General features: G+C 45.9%; 1 protein-coding gene across 2 annotated transcripts in view; it reads right to left on the bottom strand.

Moving 5' to 3' along the window:
• The window catches only part of HMOX2 (heme oxygenase 2), a 970,295-nt gene that overhangs the window by 9,003 nt on the left and 934,343 nt on the right, over nt 1-26,949 (bottom strand). For both annotated transcript variants that reach the window (XM_044089827.1, XM_044089828.1), the window contains exon 6: nt 5,082-5,202. In XM_044089827.1, coding sequence (XP_043945762.1) covers nt 5,082-5,202 — 121 coding nt within the window. The remainder of the gene's footprint in view (nt 1-5,081; nt 5,203-26,949) is intronic.

Below are 26,949 nucleotides of genomic sequence, written 5' to 3'. Positions count from 1 at the left end.
AGGTGATCCGCCGATGATCCAACCTGCGGCTCCGAAACTAATGGAGCCGAGGAAAGAGGCATCGAGGCAGACCCTCGACCCTCGGCTCGAAGTCAGTGGAGCCGAGGAAGAAGAGGTCGACTTATGCTTCTTAGTAGTCGGCTCGACGGACTGGTCGGAGCTGACGACCTTACTTTTAGACGCAGTTGCAGAAGATGAAGCCAAAGCTTCCTCAAAGGAGGGCTTAATAAGACCCTTCAGGATTAATTTATTTTTACGTTCTTGAAGAACCCTAGCGGAAAAGGCATGGCAAACACTACATGTCTCTTGCAAATGCTTTGGCCCTAAACAATAAGCATAAATGGCATGACTATCCGTGATAGACATTTTATAATTGCACTTAGTGCACTTTTTAAAACCAGATTTCTGCTCTTTAGACATTTTCACCAACAAACTAATGGAATAGTGGAACAATCTAACTGCCACACAAAAAACAGTACTTCACCAAAAACTTTAAAGCGCGAGAATAGGGCGCGAGCCCTCTGAACACAAGATTTACCTCACAAGGAGAAAGAACAACAACAAAGGGAACACAACAATGGGCAAAAGCCCTCTAACTTAAACGGGCTTTACCTGGAGAAGAAAAAGTAATAAAAACAGACAACACACTAACTCCGCTTAGAAGGGCAAAGGCCCTCTAACTTAAACGGGCCTTGCCCGAAGTACCAACAGATACAAAAATGCCAATAACACTCAAACAATACACAAACTTAAGAATAGCTGTTAAAACAGCTGTTGATTGAATTTATGAGGAAACCCCAGGTCAAAAGACCAGAAAAAAGAAGAAAATACACTTAGCTCCAGCCAAGTCGAGACCACGTCTAGCTTGATAAAGCGGCAAATGAGATCTGGGGAAGCAAGTGTGGTGCATCCTGGGATAGACGGTAGCCCAGCCAATAAGAGACTTCCTTCTAGTATACTAGTTGGCCGAGTCGGAGCCGATGGATCGGCTCCGAACCCATCAGTTATGAATGTAGGTGAGATAGGATCCCATTACATCCTGGCATTTTAACAGGGGTGTGTACACTTTTATATCCACTGTATATACATAAAAACAAAGCTGCCTATGTAGATCCAAAAGGTGAAACATGTATTTTCTTTTACTGGAAAAATTTGGAAAGAAGACTGGAAAATTAATTTCTTGGTTGAGGTTTGTTTCAGAGGCTGTTTTTGGTAAAAAGGATGGAATAGGACATAAGGTAACTCTATCTTTATGGAACATCAAAGAAGGTTTTGAAGAGAGTACTTGGAGTTCAGGAACTCCCCTAGCTGAAGTAATGGCTAAAAGAAAAATTGTCTTCCAAGAAAGAAATCTGAGATCAGACTTGGCTAAAGGCTCAAAGGGAGGTTGAACCAAGCCCTGCAAAATAAGTTTAAGATCGCAAAGTGGAGCAGGATCTTTAAGCTACCTTTAAGGAATGCCTTACATAGTCTGGAAGAATGTAGGGGAAGTGCATTATTTCCAGTGTGATAGTTAGAGATGGCTGCTAGCTGAACTTAAATGGTGGAGAAACTAGCACCTCCTTGAAAAACTGAAGCAAGAAAAAGCAGGAATGGGAGCAGTATAGGGATCTAATTATCTTTGTTGTGCCCAATATAAACATCTTTTCCATTTACTCTTGTATATTTTCCTTGTCGATGTTTCTGGAAAGATATTAAAATTTGGCAAAATGGAGAAGAAAGCCTGGACTGTCTAGCCATCAGTGGAACTGAAAAATCCATGCGGTCAACTTTAGGCCTGGAATGTCTGGGTGAGCCATTCCTGAGGGATGAGATACCAGGTCTGGGCTGGGTTCCAGTGTCCAAGGATGACACAGAAGATGAGATCATAGGAAGGGGAACCAAACATGGCAAGGCCAGAAGGGGGCAGAAGGGTTCTTCAAACCATGTGCTTTCTGAAGAAATTTGGGGATTTGGGGTAGGGGAGGGTAAGCGTACAGAAGGCCAGAGGGCCAAACCTGGACTAAAGCATCTCTTGACTTCCCGAATTAGGGTGAAAAACCTGCTGCATTTGTTGTTGAGGTCAGAGGCGAAAAGATCGCAGCAAGGTCAACCCCATCAGAGGAAGATCCTTTCCACCACTTAATGATTCAGAGACCACTTGTGAGGCATCAGAATAGTTCTGCTGAGATTGTCAACTAGAACCCTGGATTTCTCCGATATGTGTGTTGCTATAAGAAAGCAGTTGGAGGAGATATCCCACTGCCAGACTCTCACTGCTTCTTGGCAAAGGGGGTAGGACCTATTTCCCCAGTTTGTTGATGTACCATACCACTGACATATTGTGTGTCTAGACAACAACTGCCCCTAGAGGAAGAGAGTTCTGAAAAGCCTGCAACACTAAAATGACCATTCTCATCTCTAAGACATCTATATACAAATTGGTCTCTTCTGGAGACCACATGCCTTGAACAATCAGTCCCAAGAAATGCTCCTCCCATCCCAACTGGGAGGCATCTGTGGTCAACATGGCCACTGGTGAAGGAAGGATAAAAGGACGTCCCCTGAGAAAGCTTTATAGGATGACTCAAAGGTTGTCAAAGAATCAACCATTGTAAGATCACAGTCCACTGGAGAAGTCACATGTGAAGGCAAGCAGTGGGTAGTAAAGTAATCACTGCAGCCATCGAATCCAATGCCTGAAGTACCAGTTTTGTTGGAGGGGAAGGATGTGATGAGACCTGACTGACGTAGTCTCATGGAGTGAACTTTGTTTTGTAGCAAAAGGCCAACTGACTGATAGTGTCCAGGTCAGCTCCTATGAACTCCAAGACGTGAACAGGCTGAAGATGGGACTTGGCAAGACTGACTGTGATTCCCATGGACTGACAAAGGCAGAGTAATTAAATACTGGTTTCCTTAAGTAGATGCCTGATTGGAGTGGTGAGGAGGCAGTCATCCAAATAAGGAAACACTTTGAATCCGCTTAGTCTGAGATGAGCTGCCACCACTGCCATGCACTTGATAATACCCTGGGAGGTGTGGTGAGACCAAAGGGCATGGCTCTGAATTGATAATGACTGGCACTCAGCCGAAAGTGCAAATACCTCTGAGAATGCCTATTCATTTTGATGTGATAGTATGCATTTTGGAGGTCTATGGAGGACATCTAGTTGACCTTCCACAGAACAGGTAGAATGGACGGAACCGTGACCATCTGGAACATGGGGTTTCTTTACAAACTGATTCAGCTGACTGTGATCCAAAAATTAGTCTCTGGTATCGTTTTCTTTGGCACTAAAAAGAAACTTGAGTAAATTCTGGATCCTCTTTGGTCTGGTGGGACCTCTTGGATGAGTCTTTTGTCTAGCAGCTTTTGAATTTCTAGAGCTGCTAACTCCCACTGAATGAGTGGTACATCAGGGAGATGTTTTTGTCTGGCTGTTGGAATTTGTAAAAAGGGAATAAAATGACCTCTGGATATAACACTTTGCACCTAAGAAAATTTTTATGATGCTGCCCAGGTGTCTGGAAGCAAAGACAAACACCCCTCCCGACTGCATCCAGAGAAAAACAGTCAGGCAACCCTTCAGGAGCACTGAAAGGGCCTATCCGAAAAGGAATCTTGTAACCCTAGGTTTTGCAGACACCCTCTGCCACGAGGGCAGCATCTTCCGTTATTATTTCCTCCTCTGCCTCTAGAAGACATTTTCCCTCATGAATCCTGAAAAGGACCTTGGGATTTTCTGAACCACATCTTTTTCCTACAGCGTTAATTCCTGGAAAAGGACTGTTGCATTGTAGGAAAAACTGATTCCTATTGCAGATAAGATCTTTCCATCTTGTTCACTAATTTGACAGGAGGAATCCAGGTGGCTTGGGCCTAAGCAGTAAACACACTCCCTGTGGCCATCAGAATTTGGTACCATCGCTTTTCAGCTATGACCAAGAAAGGACAAAGAATGCCAAAGGGGAGACAAAGAAAAACTTCCCCAAAGAGAACCCCCTTTTGTTTGTTTTTTTTAGAAAGAGAGAAAAGACGGCAGAAAAAATTACCAACAATAGTAAAACAGAGGTTACCTTTGGTAAACAGGTTAGAAAAGGAAAGGGTTGTTCAACAATGGTAACAAGAAATACCCCAAAAAGAGTAGAAATCAAGTGGAAAATGCTAAAAAGAGTAAAGGGAGGAAGGGGTATATAAAAAAGAAAAAGCTTAGACTACTAGGAAAAAATTGAAGTCTAATTTTTACTCACAAACGTTTGAAAAACTACAACCCACAGCTTGACAGAGAGCGATCCACATCCAAACTGTTTGCGCGGCAAATGAGATCTGAGGTAATACAGTCACAAGGGGCATTATGGGTAAGGGGAGGATTCAAGAGTTGGATCCAAAAGTCTGAAAGAAAAGCAGCCAGGTCAGATCCAATACTCTTACGTTGAGGAATGAATCAAAATGACATCAGATCATACAGATATCCAATGCAGTACATGCCATGAACCTCGTACTGTACTAACAACTCAACAAGAAAGGCAAACTTCTGATCCCAGGATCCCCACATTCCATGCGATTGTCATTGTGACTAGACCAACAAGGAATCTCTTACAGTTAGGTAACTGGCTTCCCCCAACAACAATTTTTCATTACAACTTGGAAACCAAGGAGGTGATTTTAAACACACAAGCATCCAATGCAGTGCAAACAATGAACTTATTACTGTATTAACAACTCAACAGGAAAAGAAAACTAAGACCACTGTCTGGGGATTGAGCCCAGGATCTTAAGCATTCCATGTGGTTGTCACTGCCACTAGACCAACAAGGAGTCTCTGAACAGGTGAGTACCTGGTTTCTTCCAACAGCAGTTTTTCATTTCAACTAGGAAACCACCATAAAGTTGGTTTTAGACACATAAGAATCCAGTGCAATATAAACCATGAACCTAATATGGTATTAACTCAAGAAGAAAGAATCCTTGTTGGTCTGTGACTGTGACATGAATGCGGGGGGTTCCCGGGTTCAACTCCCAGACAAGGGTTAGAGTTTTCCCTTCTTGTAGAATTTTTAGAACTGTCACATTAACAGAAACAAACTTAAGAATGTACCAAGTTTGGCAGCAAAGTAGGGACACTTGCGAATATCACCCTTCCCCTCATGCAGTGGAATTTTACCATCCTGTACTTCATCTTTCATTGCAGCACCAATCTCCTGTAATTCATGAAATACCTAAAGAAAACACAAGTGATGCAAATTAGTTACTCAGCATTCAGTTTCTCAAACAGAATCCACAAGTGTGGTCCTTGTACCTCTTATGAAAGGCAAATAGCTCAATCTGTTTCTCGGATGCTGCATTTTACAGAGATGATATTACCTTGTACAAAAGTTATGTCCTCTCTTAAATGCCAACTTCTATGTGCTTGAGAAATCAAAAACATGGACAATCACTACAATGCTGGATCTGTGAGAAGAGCTCCAACTTTAGAAAAGTACAGCTGTATGCCTGGTGCACCAAAGTACAGCTGTGTGTAAGGTACTTAACTGTAGATGTTTGAGGAAAAAGTCAGTATAAACATAACACTTTGCTTTACTCACCTTATGTGCATTTCTTTTCTATTGAAAAAAAAGATTCACAGACTTTGCCCATATCCACATAAAGGTTTATGCTGGTCTCAAAAAAGAATTCCATGAAACTTCGGTAGGCAAGTGAAGAAAAAGAAGTTATGCACTCACCATAACGCTCCATCTGAGTTGCTGCTTTTCATTTGTCTTCAACCTGTGGGAACACGGATCTGGGACAGATCTGACTCTGCCTCATTTTATCAGCATCGGATATGAGCTCCAAGCTCCTCCCCTACCCATAATGCCCCTGTCTCCTTCCTCCCCTCAGACTGAGTTTGCTGCCCCCCATAGCATCTCAACCTGAGTCAATGCCTTACCCTTTGGCAAAATACCTAGAGAGAATCATAAGAAATTACCAGTTATGCCAAAGAAAATGCCATGTCTCTTCCAGCCACATAACCACACAGCCCACATAAGGCAGATGGAAGGAGGGAGGGATGGTTGAAGACAAATGAAAAGCAACAACTCAGATGGAACGTTATGGTGAGTACACAACTTTTTTATCTGAAGTTGTTGTTTTCATTTGATCTTCAACCTGTGGGACAAAGTCCCCAGCTACCAAAAACCTGGGAGGTCCTCATGGAAGGATATTCAGGAAAACGGCAGAGCCAAAGGAAGCCCTGCTTCTGGATAGAATATCTAACTTTTAATGGGAAATGAAAGTATGTGAAGATGCCCAGGTGGCCGAAGAGCAATTTTCATCCAAAGAAACTCTGGACCAAAAGGCAGCTGAAGTAGCCACAGACCTAGTAGAATGTGCCTTAACATGACCTGGCAGAGAAAATCCTTTAGTTGAATATACTAGGAGTATGCATTCAGAAATCCAACGAGCAATGATGACCTTCAATACAGGTTTTCCTAAAAAGGGCTTAGCATAGGAAACAAAAAGTTAATCAGACTTGCGAAAGGCCTTTGTTCTGTGCAAGTAAAATCGTAACTGTCTATGAATATCCAGCAGGTGCAATTTATACTCTCTCTTATTCTGAAAGTATGGAAAGAAAACAGGAAGATTGATAACCTGATTAATGTTTGAATCCGAGGCCACTTTCAGAAGGAAGGAAGGATTAGTAACTGTCTATGAATATCCAGCAGGTGCAATTTATACTCTCTCTTATTCTGAAAGTATGGAAAGAAAACAGGAAGATTGATAACCTGATTAATGTTTGAATCCGAGGCCACTTTCAGAAGGAAGGAAGGATTAGTGCGTAAGGATACCCTGTCTTTACGGAAGACCATATAAGGAGGCTTAATCAATAAGGCTTGAAGCTCTGACACTATTTTAGCTGAAGTAATGGCAATCAGGAAGGCTGTCTTCCAAGACAGGAAAATAGAAGTTATGTCCTTACCATAACGTTCCATGTGGAGTGTTCATCTCGCCTTTGTTCTTACACATGGGTTCGGAGCCGATCCTCGGCTCCGTGTCTGCAAGCTCTGCATCGAGAAGAAGCTCGAGACAACCTAATACCCACAATCCCCCTCTGCCTTTACCTCAGATCTAGTTTGCAAGCAAACCAGCAGTCAGAGAGAGAACACATTCATGCCAAAACTCACATAGACACAAAAATACTTCTATCTATCTATATATATATATATATATATATATATATATATATATATATATATATATATATATATATATATACATGTATATCATATATACAACAACTGCAATGCAGAAGCAGAATAACCCAGACCAGGCACCAAAATGAACGTTCTTCCTGAGGGTGGGAGGAATGTAAGAACAAAGCGAGATGAACACTCCACATGGAGCGTTATGGTAAGGACATAACTTCTATATGTGAGAGTGTTCGATCTGCCGTTTGTTCTTACACATGGGTAGCGCCCTAGCTCCATGTTCCTGAGGAACTCACGGGAGGCGTTCTTGAGCACAGTGGAACCAAAGGTTGCCCTGTCCTAGAAACCTTGTCTACCTTGTAATGAGAAATAAATGTATGTGGTTTAGACCAAGTAGCAGCCGCTGAAATAGCGTCTAATGGTAGCGAGCTGCATGAGCCAGGGATGTAGACACTGATCTTGTAGAATGTCCTTTGGGTTTGACAGACAAAGCTTGATTTGAAGTATCATAAACATAGATAATACAATCAGTTAACCATTTAGAAAGAGTTCTTTTAGTAACGCTACACCTTTCCTGCTATCAGCAAAGGCTACAAAAAAGTTGATCAGATTTTCTGTGATCTTTTGTTCTATCCAAGTAAAATCTAAGTTGTCTGTGGACATCCAACTTATGTAACATATACTCCATTTTATTGGAGTGATTCTTGAAAAAGGTGGGTAATTCAATGGACTGATTAATATTATTAATAGAGCAAACTTTGGGAAGAAAGGACGAATTAGTGCGAAGAGATACTCTGTCAGAGTGAAAGATTAAATAAGGGTGTTTAACGGAGAGAGCCTGAAGCTCAGATACTCGCCTAGCGGATGTAATGGCTACCAAGAAGAGGTCTTCCGACAAATACTTCAATGGACAAGAGGAGGCTGGTTCAAATGGGGTAACATCAATTTAGATAATAAGAGGTTTAGACTCCAAGGGGATGTAGGAGATCTAACTGGTGGTCTAATATGAAAAGACCCTTTTAAAAAGGCCTTACAAAGCCTGTGGGCCATAACAGGAGCCCCACATTCTTCCACATGAAAGTTGGAGATGGCAGCCAATTGCACTCTTAAAGTGGCAGGAGAAGCACCTTGGTGGAACAATTCTGTTAAAAATTCCAAGATTTTGTTTAAAGGAGCTATGACAGAGTCCAATTGTTGTGTATTTGCCCAGAACACAAAGCGCTTCCATTTACTAGTGTAGGTCTTAGTAGTGTAAGCTTTATGAGAAGCCACTAGTATATTCTGAACTGCAGGTGAAAGAAGATCAGACCTGGCTAAGTAGGGAATCGGAGCAGCCAAGCTGCTAGATGGAGGGACAAGAGCGAGGGATGGGGAGCCCCTGACGAGTGAGTCAGTAGATCTGGCTCTGGGTCCAGGATCCAGGGTCCCCGAATGCGGTGTGTCAGAAGAAAGGGGAACCAAATTTGACGAGGCCAGAATGGGGCAATGAGGATGATCGTCCTTTGCAGATTGTTGGCTTTCTGCAGAAACTTGGCAATCAGGGGAAAAGGAGGAAAAGCATACAGGAGGCCCGGGGGCCAATCGTGAACTAGTGCGTCCCTGGGGACTTCCCCTGGAGGAGGTAATAGGGCAAAATAGCTCCTGCATTTGGCGTTCATTGGAGACGCAAACAGATCGCAGGAAGGCTGGCCCCACTTGCGAAAGATCTTCTTCGCAACTGACTGTTTTAGGGACCACTCGTGCGGCAACAGAATTGCTCTGCTCAGCCTGTCGGCTATGATGTTGGATGACCCCGGGATGTGCGTTGCTATCAGAAAGCGACCCGTGGACTCCGCCCATTGCCAAATTCTCATGGCCTCTCTGCATAGCTGATAGGACTTGGTTCCCCTGCTTGTTTATGTACCAGACTACAGACATGTTGTCCGTCTGAACTGCAATAGTCCCTAGAGGAAGAAGGGGAGCAAAGTGCTGCAACGCTAGAAACACTGCCCTCAACTCCAGAACATTGATGTGCAGATTGTACTCTAAATTGGTCCATTCGCCTTGGACTGTCTGTCCCTGAAAGATGCCCCCCCACCCTATCAGGGAAGCGTCCGTGGTCACCGTGGCTGTCGTGGGTAGCACAAATGGTCTTCCTCTGGAAAGGTTGCAAGTCTGAAGCCACCAGACTAGGTGCGACTTGCATGTGTTTGTGATCAGGATTTCGTGTGTCAGAGGTAGATGTTGGAAAGACCATTGTGCAAACAGTAGCCATTGTAGAACTCTCATGTGCAGTCTTCCCAATGGTATCGCAATGAGAGAAGCTGCCATGAGACCCAAAACCTTTAGTACCAGTTTTGCTGGGGATTTTCTGGATGACAGAAGAAGAGATATGTGTGTTTGAAGTGAAGCTATCCTTTCTGGAGGAAGCCTTAGAATTAACTGATGCGTATCTAATTCCGCTCCTATGAATAAGATACGCTGTGATGGCTGTAGTAAGGATTTTTCGAAATTTACGGAAATTCCGAGGTGAACACAAAGTTGTAGGGTGTAATCTCTGGCCTGTATCAGTTGATGCCGGGTGGTGGCAGAAAGGAGCCAGTCGTCCAGATACGGAAACACCTGGAATCCTAGGCGTCTCAGATGAGACGCTACCACTGCCATGCATTTGGTGAAAACCCTGGGGCTGAGGTCAGACCAAGCGGCAGGGCTCGAAACTGATAGTGACTGGCTCCCAGCCGCGCAAATGATCTCTGGACGCCCTGGCCATTTTGATGTGGTAGTATCGTCCTTCAGATCTATTGAGCACATCCAGTCGCCCTTCTGTAAGAATGGAAGGATCGATTGAGCGTGACCATTGAACTTTTCTTTCTTGACGAAGGTGTTGAGGTTGCTTAGGTCCAGAATCGGCCTCCAGTCCCTGTCTTCTTTGGAACTAAAAAGAACCTTGAGTAAGTTCGAATCCTATTTGGTCCGCTGGGACTGGTTGGATGACTCTTTTTCTAGCAGCTTTGAAATTTCTATAGCTGCTGGATCTCGCAGATGGGGCACATCTGGGAGTCTTGTCTTTGGAATGGGGTGGATAGGAATGGTATTCTGTAACCTCTGGTAACAACGCTTTTACCCAGTTGTCTGTAGTAATGTTTTGCCAGGCCTGAGGGTATAAAGCTGTTTAACCCCGACTGCCTCCAGAGCAGGACAGTCGGGCCTCCTCTTAGGAGTGCTGGAAAGGTTTTCCAGGGGTGTATCCCTGTCACCTTGGTTTTGGACCCCCCTGCCGCCAGGGCGGCGTCTTCCACCTCTGCCCCTCCTCTGCCTCTAGAGGGGCATCACCCTGTGTGCCTGGGAAAGACCCTTGGGGTTTTGAAACCACATTTTCCCACCGCGTTGCCCTTTGGGGTGCGGTCTGGATGGGGTGGAAAACGGACTCCGACAGCAGACAGAGTCTTTCCCTCCTGTTCACACCGGGTAAGGGTCTCCTTTACTTTTGGGCCAAAGAGTGGCACCATCAAATGGGGCGTTAGTAAAGGAAGACTTGAAGGCTTCCGCAAATGAACATAAGCGCATCCAGGATTGTCTTCGAAGAGCAATCGCTGAAGCTGCTGCCCTACTCGATCCTTGACTGCGTATGAGATTAGCCTCATGGATGAGTTAACAATGGATGTAAGGGTATTGAGATGTGCTGTAACTTTCTCTGAAACAGCAGCATCTGTAGTACCCTGGAGGGTATCGCCCAACTCTTTGATTAGATCCCTCTGTAGACGTGTAAAGTGGGTCAAATAGTTCAGGGATCGCATAGAAAAAGCCGCTGAACTAAAAATGCGCTTCCGTACCTGTCCATAGTCCTAGAATCTTTGTTAGGCGGATGGACAGATGAGGAAGATTCCGACATCTCCTTTTTCGTGGCCGCTGCCACCACCATAGCGTCCACTGGAACTCGTGTTGTCAAATAAGCCTTGTCTTGGGGTGCAGTAATGTATTTATTAGGCTTCCTAGGGACTGGCTCCACGTGTCGAGCCTCCCGCCCTTGAGCAATCAGCTCCATTAATTCATCGAGGGCGGAGTGACCCAGGAGGAGGAAGGGCGAGCACCAAATGCCTTCAGCAAGACTGACTCATCCTCAGAAGGGGGGAGGGACTGCTAGTCACCTCTCTGCTTTAGGATCTCCAAGATGTCAGAAAAGGAGACATCTTCTGAAGGTGACTTTGGGGACCCTTCTGACTCATCCAAGTCAGTATCGGATGTCAAAGATTCTTGTGGAGAATCTAAGTGTCTCCTCTTACACAATCTTTTCCTAGGGACTTCTTGGGAGCATCCGAAGAAGCCTCCGAGAAGAGGGGCACCCTCCAGGGGTGGCTGAGACACCGGTGCTCGGCGCTTGGATGTGACTGTTGGTGCAGAGGAGGATGACGGTCCTTTATGGGGAGGAGAGGCTGCTTCTACTGATGTGGTTGTCTGGGTAGACAACACCTTCCTCATGACATCGAAGGCCCCGGGTCCCAGTCGAGGTATCTCCCGGTTCCGAAGAAATGGGAAGAATCCCCGAAACAGGCACGAAGGCATCGACCCGAGGCGGGCCGGTCGATCTGAGCCGTGGCCCGAGGAGAGTCGGAACCGAAACATCGGTTCGACTCGGTCCCTGAACCAAGGATGGATCTTCGGCTCCGAGACTCCGTACAGTGCGGATCTGGAGTCGAGGTGAAAGCCGACCGAGAAAAGGCGGTTCTGGCACCGAGGGCTCCACAATCAGTAGATCAGCCTCTTCCGGCTCCAAAGACTGGACAGGTCTCGGAGGAGGAACAGATGGAGATAATGGAAGGCCTTCAAGTTTCGACACCAATTGGGTGGAAACCGAGATAAGTTTGGATAAGGCCGAATTCTCCAGTAATTTCTGCACCACGGTCAACATCGGTGTCGGAGAGGGGCCTGGAAGAACGGGTCGAAGGAATCGAAGGCGGAGCCGACCTCAACAGTGTCGGGAGGGAGCTCCATCACCGGTTCCAAGACTCGAGGCTCGAAACTGACAACAGTTGAACACTCGGCCCCAAGTCTGTGGAACCGGTGATCCAACTTTAGCTGAAGAGCTCGGAGCCGATGACTTGGGCTCCGGCGTCTTCGATTCCGAGGATTTGGATGCCTGGTCTGAAGCATCCAGAGCCTCTTGAAAGGTAGGTTTTAACAAACCCCTATCCATGAGTTTCCTGCGTCTATCTGTCATGACCCTCCCACTGAAAGAATGACAAATAGAGCAGTCTTCTTGCAGATGGAGAGGGCCAAGACAGTAGACTTTGGGAACTATGATTGTCAGTAACTGACATCTTTTGCCCACATTGGCAACGCTTAAAACCCGATTTAGCCTTTTCAGACATCTCACTCTAAATAACTGAAAGGTCAAGTCCAGTAAAGAAGTCAAGTCCGGTAAAAATGTCGAATCCAGTAAGGAAGTCAATCCGGTAGTCAAATCCAAGTAAGGGGTGGTAGGCCCCGAGGAGAACTCTACTAAGTTTTAAATAAACTTAACGGAACCGAGAATCCCTCAACCTTACCACACACACACACACTATGTCACTAACAAACTTTTTATAATGAATTACTAAGAAAAATACAAGAATAAAATTCTTAATCTTATCTTAGGTGCTCGAGCTCGACCCAGTGATGCGAACGCTGCAGCGGCAAACTAGATCTGGGGTAAAGGCAGAGGGGGATTGTGGGTATTAGGTTGTCTCGAGCTTCTTCTCGATGCAGAGCTTGCAAGCGGCCGACACGGAGCCGAGGATCGGCTCCGAACCCATGTGTAAGAACAAACGGCGAGATCGAACACTCTCACATGTACAGTTGTGTACACTTACCATAAATGTAGATGTTCGAGTGTATTCACTGTTGCAGTCATTACATTTGGGTTATCCTGCTGGCAGGTTGCCCTCAGTCGGTCTGAATTCCAAAGTCTTGGGTCCTGCGTCGGTTGCTGTCGCCTCTTCCCTGACGTCAGGTCGTCAGGGGTATAAAAGATGCAGCCGACTCCATTTTCTTCATTTTTTCTTGCCCCATATGTCAGGTGTCCCCAAAAGGGTAGGCTAAAAATATGTAAATAAAACATACACGTACCAAAATAAGCTTTACCTTCATCTATAAGCAAATACACCACCTAGGTTGTATAGATTAGAGAAGTAAAGATAAGTTCCAGCAAAAATAAGGGGGATGGCGGGTGGGTAACCTGGACTGCAACAGTGAATACACTCGAACATCTACATTTATGGTAAGTGTACACAACTGTGCTATGTTCTTCGTGTTTCACTGATGCAGTCATTACATTTGGGTTGAGTCCCAAAGCTATGGTTGGGGGGCTGGAGCTAAACAGCATTAGGAGCGGCTATGAGGCCCTGCAGAACTGCAGTGGCAAAGCCTGCCCTGGATTTAGAGTAAAGAGGCAGATTGTAATGTTTTGTAAAGGTATGCATTGAACTCCAAGTAGCAGCCTCTAAAATGTCTTTGGTTGTTACTCCCCTGAGAAAGGCTGCAGAAGTGGCTGCAGCTCTGGTTGAATGTGGCCTAATGCCCTTAGGCACTGGTTTGCCATGCTGTGAGTAGCAGAAAGGAATGCAGTGACCTATCCACTTTGAAATAGTCTGCTTGGAGACAGCCTTTCCTTGTGATGCTGTGGCATATGCCACTAGTAATTGTTCTGTCTTTCTGAAAACTTTAGTTTTGTCCAAGTAGAATCTAAGTTGTCTGTGTACGTCCAAAGAATGCAGAATTTTCTCCCCCTTGTTCTGTGGATTTGGATAAAAAGTTGGCAAATGAATAGTTTGGTTAAGGGCTACACTGGATACCTCCTTAGGCATAAATGTAGGGTTTGTTCTCAGAGAGACCCTGTCTGGATAAAAATGATAAAGGGTTCCACAGCCATGAGAGCCTGTAGCTCTGAAACTCGTCTTGCAGAAGTTATTGCTAGGAGCAGAGCTGTTTTCCAAGATAAGAATGTTATATCTGCAGCAGCAGCTGTCTCAAAAGGAGGTAAGGTGAGTTTTTCCAAAACTTAATTGAGGTCCCATGCGGGTATTGGTGTTCTCCTTGGAGGCCTTAAGTTTTTGGCTCCTCTGAGGTACTGCCTTAATAAAGGATGAGAAAAGAGTGGTGGCTCTGTATTGTAATGAGCCGAAATGGCAGAGGCATGGATTTTAATTGATGAAAAAGATAGGCCTTTGTCCAGCATCTCAGTTAAGTATTGCAAAATTTCTGGAATATTTGGGACAGTTGTATCAGTTCCTTGAGCTTGGTTCCAAGCACAAAATCTCTTCCATTTCCCACCATAGGATTTTCTAGTACTAGGCCTTCTGGCTTCTAAAATGACATCCATCACAGCTTTACTGAGAGGTGTAGTTTGTATGGCTACATTATCCGCCATGCTGGCAGGTTTAGGGTCCTGAGTTGGCTGTGCAGAATCTGATTGTCTTGCTGGGACAGTAGATGAGGTATTTGAGGTAAGGTCCAGGCTGGGTATTGGGACAAGTTCCTTAAGCTCGGATACCAGTACTGGCGTGGCCAGTCTGGGGCAATCAGAATCATTTTTGGTTTCTCCTGTCTGACCTTTAGGAGTACATTGGGGAGGAGAGGCAGTGGAGGAAAGGCATACACTGATAGGTTTGTCCAGTTGAAAGATAAGGCGTCCACTTTCCAAGCTTGTCTGTGATAAGTCCTTGTGCAGAATCTTTTTAGTTGATTGTTGTGAGGGGAGGCAAATAGATCTATGTCCGGGCATCCCCATTTCTTTGTTATCATGCTGAAGACGTGGATTCAGGTGCCACTCGTGGGGATCCATGAGGTTTCTGCTTAGTTCGTCTGCCACAGTATTTTCCTTTCCTGGCAGGAATTGTGCCTGCAGATGAACTTGGTAATTCGATGCTGTGTCCCATAAAGCCATGGCTAGTCTGCAAAGGGGGTAAGAATGAGTGCTTGTTTATGTACCACATGACCATGGTGTTGTCTGTCTTTATCAGTAGTTGTCTCGGATGAAGTAGGTCCTTGAAGGCTGTCAGGGCATTTTGAACAGCCAGCATCTCTTTTTGATTGATATGTAGATGCTTTTGGTTTGTGGACCAGGTGCCCAGAATGCCTCTTCCTGCCATGTGTGCCCCCCAGGCATAATTTGATGCATCCATCGTTAGGCTCTGTCTGGCTGGGGGTAGTGAGAATGGTTGTCCCTTGTTTTGGTGACAAGCCTTTGCCCACCATCAAAACTCCTGTTGCAGGCAGGGAATGAGAGTAATCATTGTTTCCAGGCTGTGGCAATGTTGTGTCCAGACACTTTTTAGGTACCATTGAATTTTCCTCATATGCAGTCTTGCAAATGGTATTAGTAAGATGCAGGATGCCATGAAGCCCAAAGCCTGCAGAATTTTTCTTGCAGTTAACTGGGCCTTTGTTGCCATTTCCTTGAAAAAGGTAGTCAGGTACCTTTGTTTGTCTGGAGTGAGATAAGCCATCTGGGCAGTTGTATTTAAGCTTGCACCCAGGAATATTATCTCTTGAGAGGGTACTAGTTTTGATTTCTTTTCGTTGACTATGTACCCTAGGCATGTTAAAAGTCTTTTCACAAACGTCAGATGCTGTAGAAGAATGTCCTTGTTCTCTGCTTGTATGAGGCAGTCATCCAAGTAAGGATATATTTGTATTCCTCTTTGTCTGCAGTAAGCAATTACTGGTGCCAGGCACTTTGTGAAGACCCTGGGCACAGTAGATAAGCCAAAGGGCAGTGCAGAGAATTGGTAATGCTTTGAGCCAGCTTTGAATCTGAGGTATCTTCTGCATGATTGTCTGATTGGGACATGCAGGTATGCCTCTTTTAGGTCTAAAGTCACGAGCCAAGCCTTGCTGCCCAGCATGGGCAGAAGCTGCTGCAAGGTCAACATCCTGAATTTTGGTATATCCAGGAAAGTGTTTAGAATAGATAGGTCCAGTATTGGTCTCCATGCTTTGTCCTGTCTGGGTACCAAGAACAGTCGAGTAAAATCCTTGTCCCTGCTCTTGCTGTGGCACTTGTTGAATAGCCCTCAGGTCCATGAGAGCTGCGACTTGTTTTTGAGCCTCTGTCCATTGATTTTTTGGCAGGTCTGGCCAACCGTTTGCCCTTAGTAGGGTATGGAAGTGAAACTTGTAGCCTTGTGACACTATGTCTAGAACCCATTTGTCCTGGGTTATAATGTGCCAATTTTGAGAAAAAAGTGCTAGTTTTCCCCCTAAGGGTGCTGCCAGAAGATAAATGCTTGGTGCAGGCAGGCAGAAGTCATTGAGACTGTTTCCTATATGGCTGTGATTTGTCTTCTCCACCTTTGGAGGTAGAAGCACCCCATTGCTTAGACCTGTAGGAACCTTGCGGTTGTGATCTGCCTCTAGGGTGTCTGAATCTGCCCCTTTGAAGTCTGTCTGAGACTGGAAAGGACTAATTCTTTGTAGGCCAGTGTCTGCTAAATCTAGGTGGTTGTACCTGTAAGAAATCCTTGACCGTTTGCATAGATTTAGCTTTGTCCTCCATTTTCTTTAACGCCTCTTCTGCCTTAACACCAAATAAGGTATCATGTTGTTATGGAGCATCTAATAATTTTGCTTTAACATGATCAGGCAGATTTTGTTCCTTTAACCAAGCATGTCTCCTAATGACAGAACCCATAACAGCGACCCTGCAGGAGGCCTCTAGAGAATCAAAACCACATTGCAAAGTATGCTTTCCAACTTGTTCAGCTGCATGCAATAAATCCTGCATTTCTTTGTTTTCTGCACATTCAGAATTTACCATCATTTTCTGTTTAAGCAGTGTCATGATATATTGCTGATATTTGAGCATATGAAACTGGCAATTTAAAGCCCTTATAGCTAAGGTAGCAGATGTGTAAATCTTTTTTCCCCATCTATCCAGTGCCCTAGAATCCCTGTCAGAGGGGGTAGGGTTTTTTGCAGTGGAAGCCTTGACCCCTTTGGGACCCTGGGAAATAGTTTCTGGGTCTGCAGTAGGGTTTTTGAAAATAAATTTATGAGAGTCAGGGACCCTGTAGTATCTGTCCGGCTTAACAGGAGCTGGAGGTAAGGAGTCAGGGGTCAGACTAGACTCTGAGAACACACCATCTACAATGTCTAACACAGGTGGAATAGCTAGAGGCCTGTGTTGAGGTAGTAAAAGGAAGTCTCTGAGCCTCTTCTTAGATTCTGAAAAATCTTAGCTCTCCCAGTGGAAGTGCTCCCTCATGGTATGCAAGGTTTCCCCAAAAGAGTAGTCCTCAGGAGGAGAAGCTGAAGGAATTGATTCTTCAGCATCAGAATCATCATAGGGGGGAAGAGAATATTCCTGATCATAAGAGGAATCTGAAGAACTGGAAACTGATCTGAAGATTCATAGTCTGTCTCTTGCCTAGGCCTCTTATCCGGAGGGGGATGGGTACCCCTGATCAAGGTAATTAAGTCTTCGGCCATTTTGAGCATCTGTTTTTTGGGCATGGAGGCCTGTCCATGTGGCTGGTGAACTTGTTTCTTTGCCTTTAAAGGTGTTTTAGTCTTTGCCTTTGAAGTCGGTTTAATATAAAATTGTTTAGGTCTGAATACACCCTCAGAAGCCGATGCCTGCTCAGCGGCTCCGGACCCATCTGAGGGAATAATCTCCGAGGCTCCAATACTTTGAGTTTCCAGCAGCCTGGCCGACTCCACGTGGGAGTTGGTAGCGGCCTGCGACTCTAAAGTAGCGGGCGTCAGGGGCTGCGAAAGCACCTCACTGAGAACCGGTGACTTGCTTAGGAGAAGCATCGCCATCGGTTTTGGACCTCGGTTGCCTATCTTTTTCTTTGCGTTTTTTGTGAGCTCTGGTAGTCGGATGGCTAGCCGACGACATTGTATAGTTAAATCTTCGCCCAAAATAGCTTAATGCAAAATCGTACCGACGCTTAATAGTGCGTTTGTTAAATCTAGCACAAAACTGACAACTAGAAACGTCGTGGTCAGGGCCTAGGCAAGGAATACAGTAAGAATGAAAGTCCTTATGAGGTATTTGCTTCCCACAAGAAATACAATTATTAACTTTTTCTGACCGGTCTGGAGCAAGAAAAAAATTTCCCCAACGGGGTACTTAGCTTTAATGAAGACTTTGGATCTGAAACTCGAACACGAAAATCTCAGGAGTCGGCCGACCAGCACTTGCGAACTGCTTCTGCTTCGGGCACTGCGCAGCAAGAAAGACTGAAGAAAATGGCGTCGGATGCATCTTTTATACCCCTGACGACCTGACGTCAGGGAGGAGGTGACAGCAACTGACACAGGACCCAAGACTTTGGAATTCAGGCTGACTGAGGGCAACCTGCCAGCAGGATAACCCAAATGTAATGACTGCAACAGTGAAACACGAAGAACATCTGCATATCCACCGAAGCAGCGGGTTCAAAGGGGTAAGAAACTAAGGCATGGAGGACTAATTTAAGGTCCCAAGGAGATGTTGGCTCCTTGACTGGTGCCCTACGAAGAAAAGTACCCTTCACAAAGGCTTTATAGAGTTTACAAGAAGCAAGTGAAGCTGAATTATCCCCTATGTGGCAGTTAGAAATAGCTGCCAGCTGAACTTTAACCATAGAAAAGCTGGCACTCTGTTGAAAAATACCTGCCAGAAACTCTAAAACAGCAGGAACCAGGGAAGCAAAAGGATCCAAGTCACGCTGAGATGCCTAAATCGAAAAACGTTTCCACTTACTAAAATAAATCTTCCTCATGGAGATTTATGAGCCGCTACCAAAATCTTCTTAACCAGAGAAGATAGCCGGGGAGTCCTAACTATCAAGAGAACTGAAGCATCCAAGCGGTAAGCTTCTGGCTGGCCAGGTCTGGATGTGAAATCCCTGAAGGATGTGAAATCAGATATAGAACTGGATCCAACGTCTAGGGAGAACACACTGCATAAGACCAAAGAGAAAGGAACCATACTTGGCAAGGCCAAAAGAGGACAATGAGGATGACTAAGCTCCCCAGCCGTTGCACTTTCTGAATGAACATTGGAATCAGGGGAAGTGGAGGATATGCATACAGAAGACTGGATGGCCAGGCATGAACCACCGCATCTCTGGGGGACTCCCCCAGAGGGGGTGGTTCAGAGCAGAAAACTGGCTGCACTTCGCATTGGAAGGAGAGGCGAAGAGATCACAGCAAGGCTGACTCCACTTTAGAATGATCTGTTTCGCTACTGAAGGATTCAGAGACCACTAGTAAGGCATCAGGATACACCTGCTGAGCATGTCTGCTAGAATGTTGGACCTCCCCAGAAAACGGCTGGTGGAGATCACCCACTCCCACAGTCTCATGGCTTCGCGACAAAGGGGATAAGACCTGGTTCTCCTGTTTGTTGATGTAACAGACTACTGACATGTCTGTCTGGATGGCAATCATCCCCAGGGGGAGATGGGCATGAAGAGCTTGCAACGCCAATAGCACCGCCCTCATCTCCAGGACGTTGATATGCAACTGGGTCTCCAGGGAAGGCCATGTGTCTTGGACTGTCCTTCCCAAGAAATGCCCCCCCCCCCCAAGTAGGGAGGCGTCCTTAGTCACAGTGGTCAGTGGGGAAGGAAGAAGGTCCGGGGATTGAATCCACCAGAGAACAGAATTCCTGCAGGCTCGAGACAGATGCACAGGATGAGACAATGGTAAATCTAGAAATAACCACTGAACCGCTAGACTCCAATGGAGCAATTTCATGTGTAACCGAGTTGTGGGTAAGAGGGTGATCGTGGCCACCATGGACCCGAACGCCTGTAAGACAAACTCCACTGAAGGAGACTGAGCTTGAAGGATGCACAACACATGTTTGAGGGACTGAATTCTGTCTGGCATCACAAAGACCTTGGTCTGAATGGTGTCTAACCAAGCTCCAACGAAATCCAGAACTTGAACCAGTTCTAACAGGGATTTGTTGAGATTTATGGTGATGCCAGGTGGGTGGGCAGTCTGGATGAGGGAATTCCTGGCTTGACAAAGTCGATGCCTGGAGGGAGCAGAAAGGAGCCAATCGTCTAGGTAAGGGAAGACCTGGAAGCCCAGCAGCTGCAGGTGAGCTGCTGCTACCGCCATGACTTTGGTGAAAATCCTAGGGACTGTAGAGAGACCAAAGGGTAGCGCTCTAAACTGGTAATGAGTGTCTCCCAGCCGGAAGTGGAGGAACCTCGAGAGCATCTGTCTATTTTGATGGGATAGTAAGCATCCTAGAGGTCCACCGAGCACATCCAGTCATTCTCCTGCAGGAAGGGTAGGACAGATTGGAGAGTGACCATCTGGAATTTTGTCTTGGCAACTACCAGGATTAGGGCTCACAGATCCAGGATCAGTCTTAAGTCCCCTGTCTTTTTTGGCACTAAAATAAACCTGGAATAGATGTCTAATTCAGACTGGTCTGCGGGGACGGGCTGGATGACTCGCCTTTAAAGCAGCTTGGAGATTTCCACTGCTGCATCCTCCCTTTGCACAGGTGGGACATCTGGGAGGTGTTTGAGAGGGAGTGGCATTTGTGTGAAGAGAACTGAATATCCTCTGGATATGATTTGCAACACTCAACTATTGGCTGTGATGGACTCCCAGGCCGTGGGTTTAGCAAAAGTCGACCCCCGACTGCCTCCAGCGACAAATAGCTGGGAAACCCTTCAAGGCTGCTGTGTGGACCTGTCCGGGAAAGAATCCTGACACCCTTGGTTCCTCGGCCCCCTCTGCTGGGAGGGCGGCGTCTGTAAAATCCCCCTTTGCCTCTGAGAGAAGGCGAATCCTGAGCATCCTGGGAATAACCCTGACACTTCCGGAACCACATCTTCTTCACCCCTCGCTGATTCCAGGAGAAGGTTCATTGAGGGGTTGAAAAGCGTATTCCGAAGACAGGCAGAGTCTTCCCGTCCTTCTCGCTCTGGACCAGTGTGTCATGTACAGACTTTCCAAAGAGAATGGAACCATCATACAGGGCATTTGTAAAAGATGCCTTAAAGGGCTTTGAGAAGTCACAAAGTCTGAGCCAGGCATGACTCCTGATGGCAACTCCCGCTCCGGCTGCTCTAGCGGTACCCTAGGTAGTGTCAGATAGACGCTGCATAGAGGTATTGGCAATGGAGGTGAAGGTGGCCATCTGAGAGGAGAAAACCTTCTTTTCCTCCGCCAACATGGACGCTGGGGTAGACTCGGCTACCTCTTTAACTAGATCTCACTGAAGCCTAATCACATGTGTTATGTGGTTCAGCGCATGTACAGAGAATGTTGTTGAAGTGTAGACCCACTTCCCAAAACAGTCCACGGTCCTAGACTCTTGGTCCGGCAGATGGACTGTGGTGTTCTCCTGAGTGAGCTCCTTCTTGGTGGCTGCCGCCACCACCATGGGATTGACACGGGATACCTTTGACTAGTGCGGTTTATCAAATGCAGCACTGAGGATCTTATCAGGGTGTTCGGGAATAAGCTTCACCATGTCGAGGCTCCTTCCACGCCCGAGATGTAACGGGATCCACAGGAGAGGACACCGTGGATATAGACGGTCCTGTGCCAAATGCTTCCAAGGACACTGACTCGTCAAGGTTGGGTTTTTAGGCAGACCCCCCCCCCATGCTGATGAAGGGTCTCCATGATGGCTCCAAAGGAGACATCCTCTGGGGGCGACCAGGGGAAACCCTCCCCTTCCTCCAAGTCAGTATCCTCCATAAGAGACTCCAGCAGGGAGTCTAAGTGTCTCCTTTTACAAGGGGGGGGGTCTCTGGGGAGGACTTGAAAATGTCAAGCTGTTCCTGTGGGGGAACTCCCTGGGGTAGAGAGGCAGCAGGCTGTCTCTGAGGGGCCTGGATGGTGGAATCTGGACCAGATACAAAGGGAGTTAGGATGGACTCCGAGGACAAAAGCGTCAAAGGTCTTGATAGAACCAAGAGGACCCTCTCCACCACGCCGAAAGCAGAAGGAGAATCCACTCCTGGAACTGGGGCCGTGACTGGGTCCGTAATCCTGTGAACCAATGGGGGAGCTGGAGCCGAACCTCCAGGCACCGAGACTCTGAGCAGACAGCTTGGGTCTGAAAAACTCAGAGCCGACACCACCAAGTCAGATCCGGCACTGAAGCTAGGCTCCGAGAGCCAGTTGGCTCTGAGTTTGTCGGATACGACTTGCTCAGGCCAATGGTCGGCATCAAGGTAAAATGTACCATGGTGCCGACCCCTTGACGCCGAAGGGCCACAGACTCAAAGACTCCGAAGCCGGAGGTTGGATCGAAGAAGGAGTGATTGGAATAAAGACAGACTGCATGCCCCCAGCCCTGGAAGGGGAGGGGGCAGGCAAGACTCCCATCTGAATTTGAGTGCGGATGAATCTCTGCATCATCTTGTCCACCCCGACTTCGGAGAGGCTGCGGGTGGATCTGGCAGAAGAAGCCACCGACACTGGCCTACAGAGGTGGTGAGAGGAGGCTGACACTAGGGAACGGAATCGAGACACCTCCAGCTCCAAGCAGAAGCAAGGGGAATGGAGCCGGGTGGAACCCGAGTGAGGAGCCGTGCGAGATTTCGTCAGAGGTTTGACCGATGAAGAGCGGTCGGGGGTCCGCTTCCTCGGCCTGTCCCGGTCAGTCCCCGGTTATCCTGGCCGGAGGTTGAGTCCCATAAGCTGGGGAGGAGGAAGTAGCAGAAGCAGCTGAAGTAGACTGGGCCTCCGCAGCAGGAGGAGAGAGGAGGCCCTTAAGGATGAGCTTATTCTTCCTGTCGATCAATGTGCGGGGATTGAACCCTGTGCAGATCGAACAGGGGAAATTGAGGTGCAGGACTAGAGAGTATGGCCATCTGCTGGGGAAAGCTTATGGCCATACACTGTGCACTTTCTAAACCCTGGTTTGGGTGTCTCCGCCATGGGAAATGGAGAGAGAACCCAAAGCACTCACACACACACACACACACACACACACACACACACACACACACACACACTAGAGAAGAGACAGAGATAGAGAGGGGAAAGCAGGACGTTTTGCTTTTTTTTTTTTTTTACCTAAAGACTGACCCAAAAAACAGCCTAGAGCACGGACCACAATGTTAGTGTTACACGCAGTAAATGAGATCTAAAGGGAGGAAGGAGACAGGGGCATTATGGGTGGGGAGGAGCTTGCTGCTCGGATCCAATGCTGGTAAAATGCGACCGAGTCAGATCCGTCCTGGATCTGTGTTCCCACAGGTTGAAGACCAAATGACAACAACTTCAGATCTCATATTTGTCAGGAGCCTCTTTTAGTACTCTAAGTCTCTTGACCCCTTCATAACTATGACTGCAATTAATACTGCCTTTCTCTACAGCAAATATGATAAAGAAATGTAAGTGTATAATAAACTTGTTAAGAGCTATAAAGAAACCATGCAGAATATTGATAGGTGGAATGGAAGGAGTGCATCTTTACTATTACAGTAACCTTTCCTTGAAGATAATACAGCTGTCTGAGCATATGCAATATAAAGTACAGTTGTATAAGTAAACTTATCATTATAGTAGATGTTCAAATAATCACTGCTGAAGTAGCCTCAGCTACATGAGTTATATCCTGACAAGTGTATAAAAGCCGGCCAGTTTCCAAAACTTCAAGGCACGTTCCATCTGTCCAAACTGTCAGGCAGCTTGAGCTGACTGACTAAAAGACAAGTTTGGGCAACAAGCTCTTCAGAGATTTCCTGCAACAGAAAGAGGGAGGCGGAGCCCTGAAAGAGCAAAGCTAGGAACAACAAAAAATAAATGTCCACGCCCTGGCATAAAAGCATACCAAAAACAAGGGGGGGTGGAGGGAGGGAGTGGCTACTGCAGCAGTAATCTTTCTAACATCTAGTTTACTTACAAAACTGTACTATGTTCATCACATTGATCACTGCTACTGTAGCCTTAGCTAAATGGATAGATAACCCTACCTTACATTTGGGAGGTGGAAGAGAGTCCAGCAGCCACTGTAATATGGTCATAGCAAAGCCTAGCCTGGACCCGTAGAAGGAATCAAACTTATAGTCCCTTGTAAAATTATGTAAAGAGGACCAACAAAAGGTAATAGACAACCATTAGGAAACAGTCTGTTGTGAAACCGGTTATCCTTTCATCTTAACTGCACAAGAAATAAACAACTGATCCAAAGATCTGAAAAATATTGTTCTGTCAAGCTACTGCCTGAGTTGGCTGTGGGCATCCAAGGTAGGAAGTATCCTTTCTCCCTCACTTTAAGTTTCAGGAAAGAAAATGGAGAGATGGATAGTTTGGCTTAAAGTAAACTCAGATACCACTTTAGGCATAAAAGAACGATTAGTTCTCAAAGGTACCCTGTCCCTGTGAAAAATGAGAGGGTTGACATCACAAGTGCTTGCAACTCAGATACTCTTCTTGCAGAGGTCAGAACGATCAGTAAAACTGGTTCTTTGTTAAGAACTTCAAGTCAGCTAGGTTAGCTCGTTCAAATGGAGCAAGTGTTAGCTTCTCTAACAGAACATTAAGATCCCAAGGAGAGGACACCAGTTTACTTGAAGACCTCTTGTGCAAAACCCCTTTCAAAAACATTCTGTCATGAGACTGCTTTGAACGAGGAGGATTCATGGGCAGACATAGCTGAGATGGCCAATAAGTGAACCATGGCACAGGAATAAGAAAGGCCACAGGACAGTAACTAACACAAACTCTTTAAAATCAGAGAAGAAATGGCCCTGAATGAGTGTTGGTTATCTTGTTTCTAGAAACAGTCTTTCTTGCCTCCATTTGTACCTGATGCACAACTTCAGTAAAAAGGCACCTAAAAGGAATTAAGACCCTATCATCCAGACAGTCAGCTGAAGTTGACCGATGTTGGGGTGCATCAAACACCACGGTCCTGGTGTAAGTACATCCAGTCTGTCAGAAAGCTTGGAGTAATTGTCCATTTCCAAAAGAAGAAAGAATCATGTCTGCCTTTGCCAGAAGGGAGTCAACACAATGACCTTGGGAGATTCCTTCTTAATCTTCAAAAGTAACTTTGGTATTAGTAGAAAGGGTGGAAACACACACAGGAACATTCCTGTCCGAGGAAAAGAAAAGGTATCTGACTTCCAGTCCTTCTTGCATGGAGTCCTGGAACAGAATCTTTCCAGTTGACTGTTCAGAGGGGAGACAAAGATGTCTACTTGGGAACTCCCCTCAAACAGATCAAATTCTGGAAGATCCCCTGATCTAGTTTCCATTTGCAAAGGTCTGTCCCAGTTCTGCTCAGCTTGCCTGCCACACAATTTTGCTGTAATGGAATGTAACTTGCCTGTAGTGTGAGAATGTGCTGTGAAACTACATCCCATGCTAACATGGCTAGTCTGCAAAGGGGTTCGACCTAGTTCCCCCTGCTTGTTGATGTACCACATGACTGTGGTACTGCCTATAACAACTTGAAGAGGTCCCAAGGGCCGATGATGACTCAGAGAGATGAGGTAAGTTGAAGTATCAACTCTTTAATATTTATGTACTTGTATCTATCCTGTACTTTTATCCGTCCTGAAACTGCTCTCCAGGAAGGGTCTATATTAGAACATCGAACTTTTAAAACAGCGAGTGTTCTAATATCGCCCCCAAAACAGCCAACGCTGAAAATAGCGAAGCTGCAGAACATCAAATTTTTTCCTAGGGAAAGAATTTGGTTGGCCGTTTCTGTGGCGTCACTATTTTCAGCACTGTGGTGGAAAGTTATGGGTCGGGTTCAGGTAAGTGTGCGATTGTGCAGATGTTAGGGTTAAGGCACGGGTTAGGTGAGTTAGGGTTAGGGCGCGGGTGAGGTGAGTGTGCGACAGTGACGGACCTTAGGGTTAGGGTTTGGGTTAAGGTAAGTGGATAGACAGTGGTGTATGTACAGTATAGTGTAGGGTAGATGTAGGATTTTAAATGTATGTGTGTGGATTTTTTGGTGTGCTTGTGTTGTGTGTGTGTTTCTCGGAACAGCAATGTTTTTCCCAGGGAAAAAAAAAATCGCTGTTTCGGGTGTTTGAGATTTTAAGCTTTCACTTAAAAGGAGTCGATGAATTAGCATTCGCTTTTCTAAGCTTTCACTAATTCAATATAGACCCTCAAGGAAAAGTCTGAGGCCTGTGGTGATTGACTGCTTTATAACAGGGAGAGAGAAGAGAAGACCTGGATTTAAGGATATCTGTTGTCTCCACAAAATAATTTCTCCTCTGACAAACCCCAGCACTGAGATTTGAAAAGACAAACAGTGTTGGTGTTGTGACCAAAGAGACTTCAGATACCACTGTGTCTTTCCCATATGGAGTCTTGCCAGGGATATAATAAGAATCATAGAAGCTACGAGACCAAAAATGCTGAGGTGTTCCCTTGCAGTGACCAAAGTTTGAGTGGAAAAAGAAATATATTTATAGATATAGATCTACCCCGGGATTCATGAACCTTGCACCATGCGCACGCATGGCGTAGGCGCCACAACGCCAGACATGGCCGAGCGATTCAGGTACGATCCAAAGCCACGTGCATCAGCGCGCACGCCGGAGTTGGCCCGCTTACCGCGTAGGTATGTTAAATACCCCATGCGGTGTGTTGCACCATGCAAATGAAGGCAAATGCGATTCAGGAAGTGGCGCAGGCGTAGCATAACACAAACGGCAATGTAAACCAAAAACGGTTTACACATATCCAAACATGACATAGGAGTAACGGAAGGCTGCCAACGCCAGGTGTCATAGTGGTGCAACATGGTAATGTGGAAAGAAACCGAGAAAGTCAAAAAACATGCAGAAAATGTAAATAATGACATAAATGTCAGAGAAACCACAG

The sequence above is a fragment of the Protopterus annectens genome, chromosome 12.part0, assembly GCF_019279795.1.
Source record: "Protopterus annectens isolate FY-2018-M chromosome 12.part0, PAN1.0, whole genome shotgun sequence".
NCBI classification, from domain to species: Eukaryota; Metazoa; Chordata; order Ceratodontiformes; family Protopteridae; genus Protopterus; species Protopterus annectens.
This window is presented reverse-complemented; position numbering and strand designations above follow the sequence as displayed.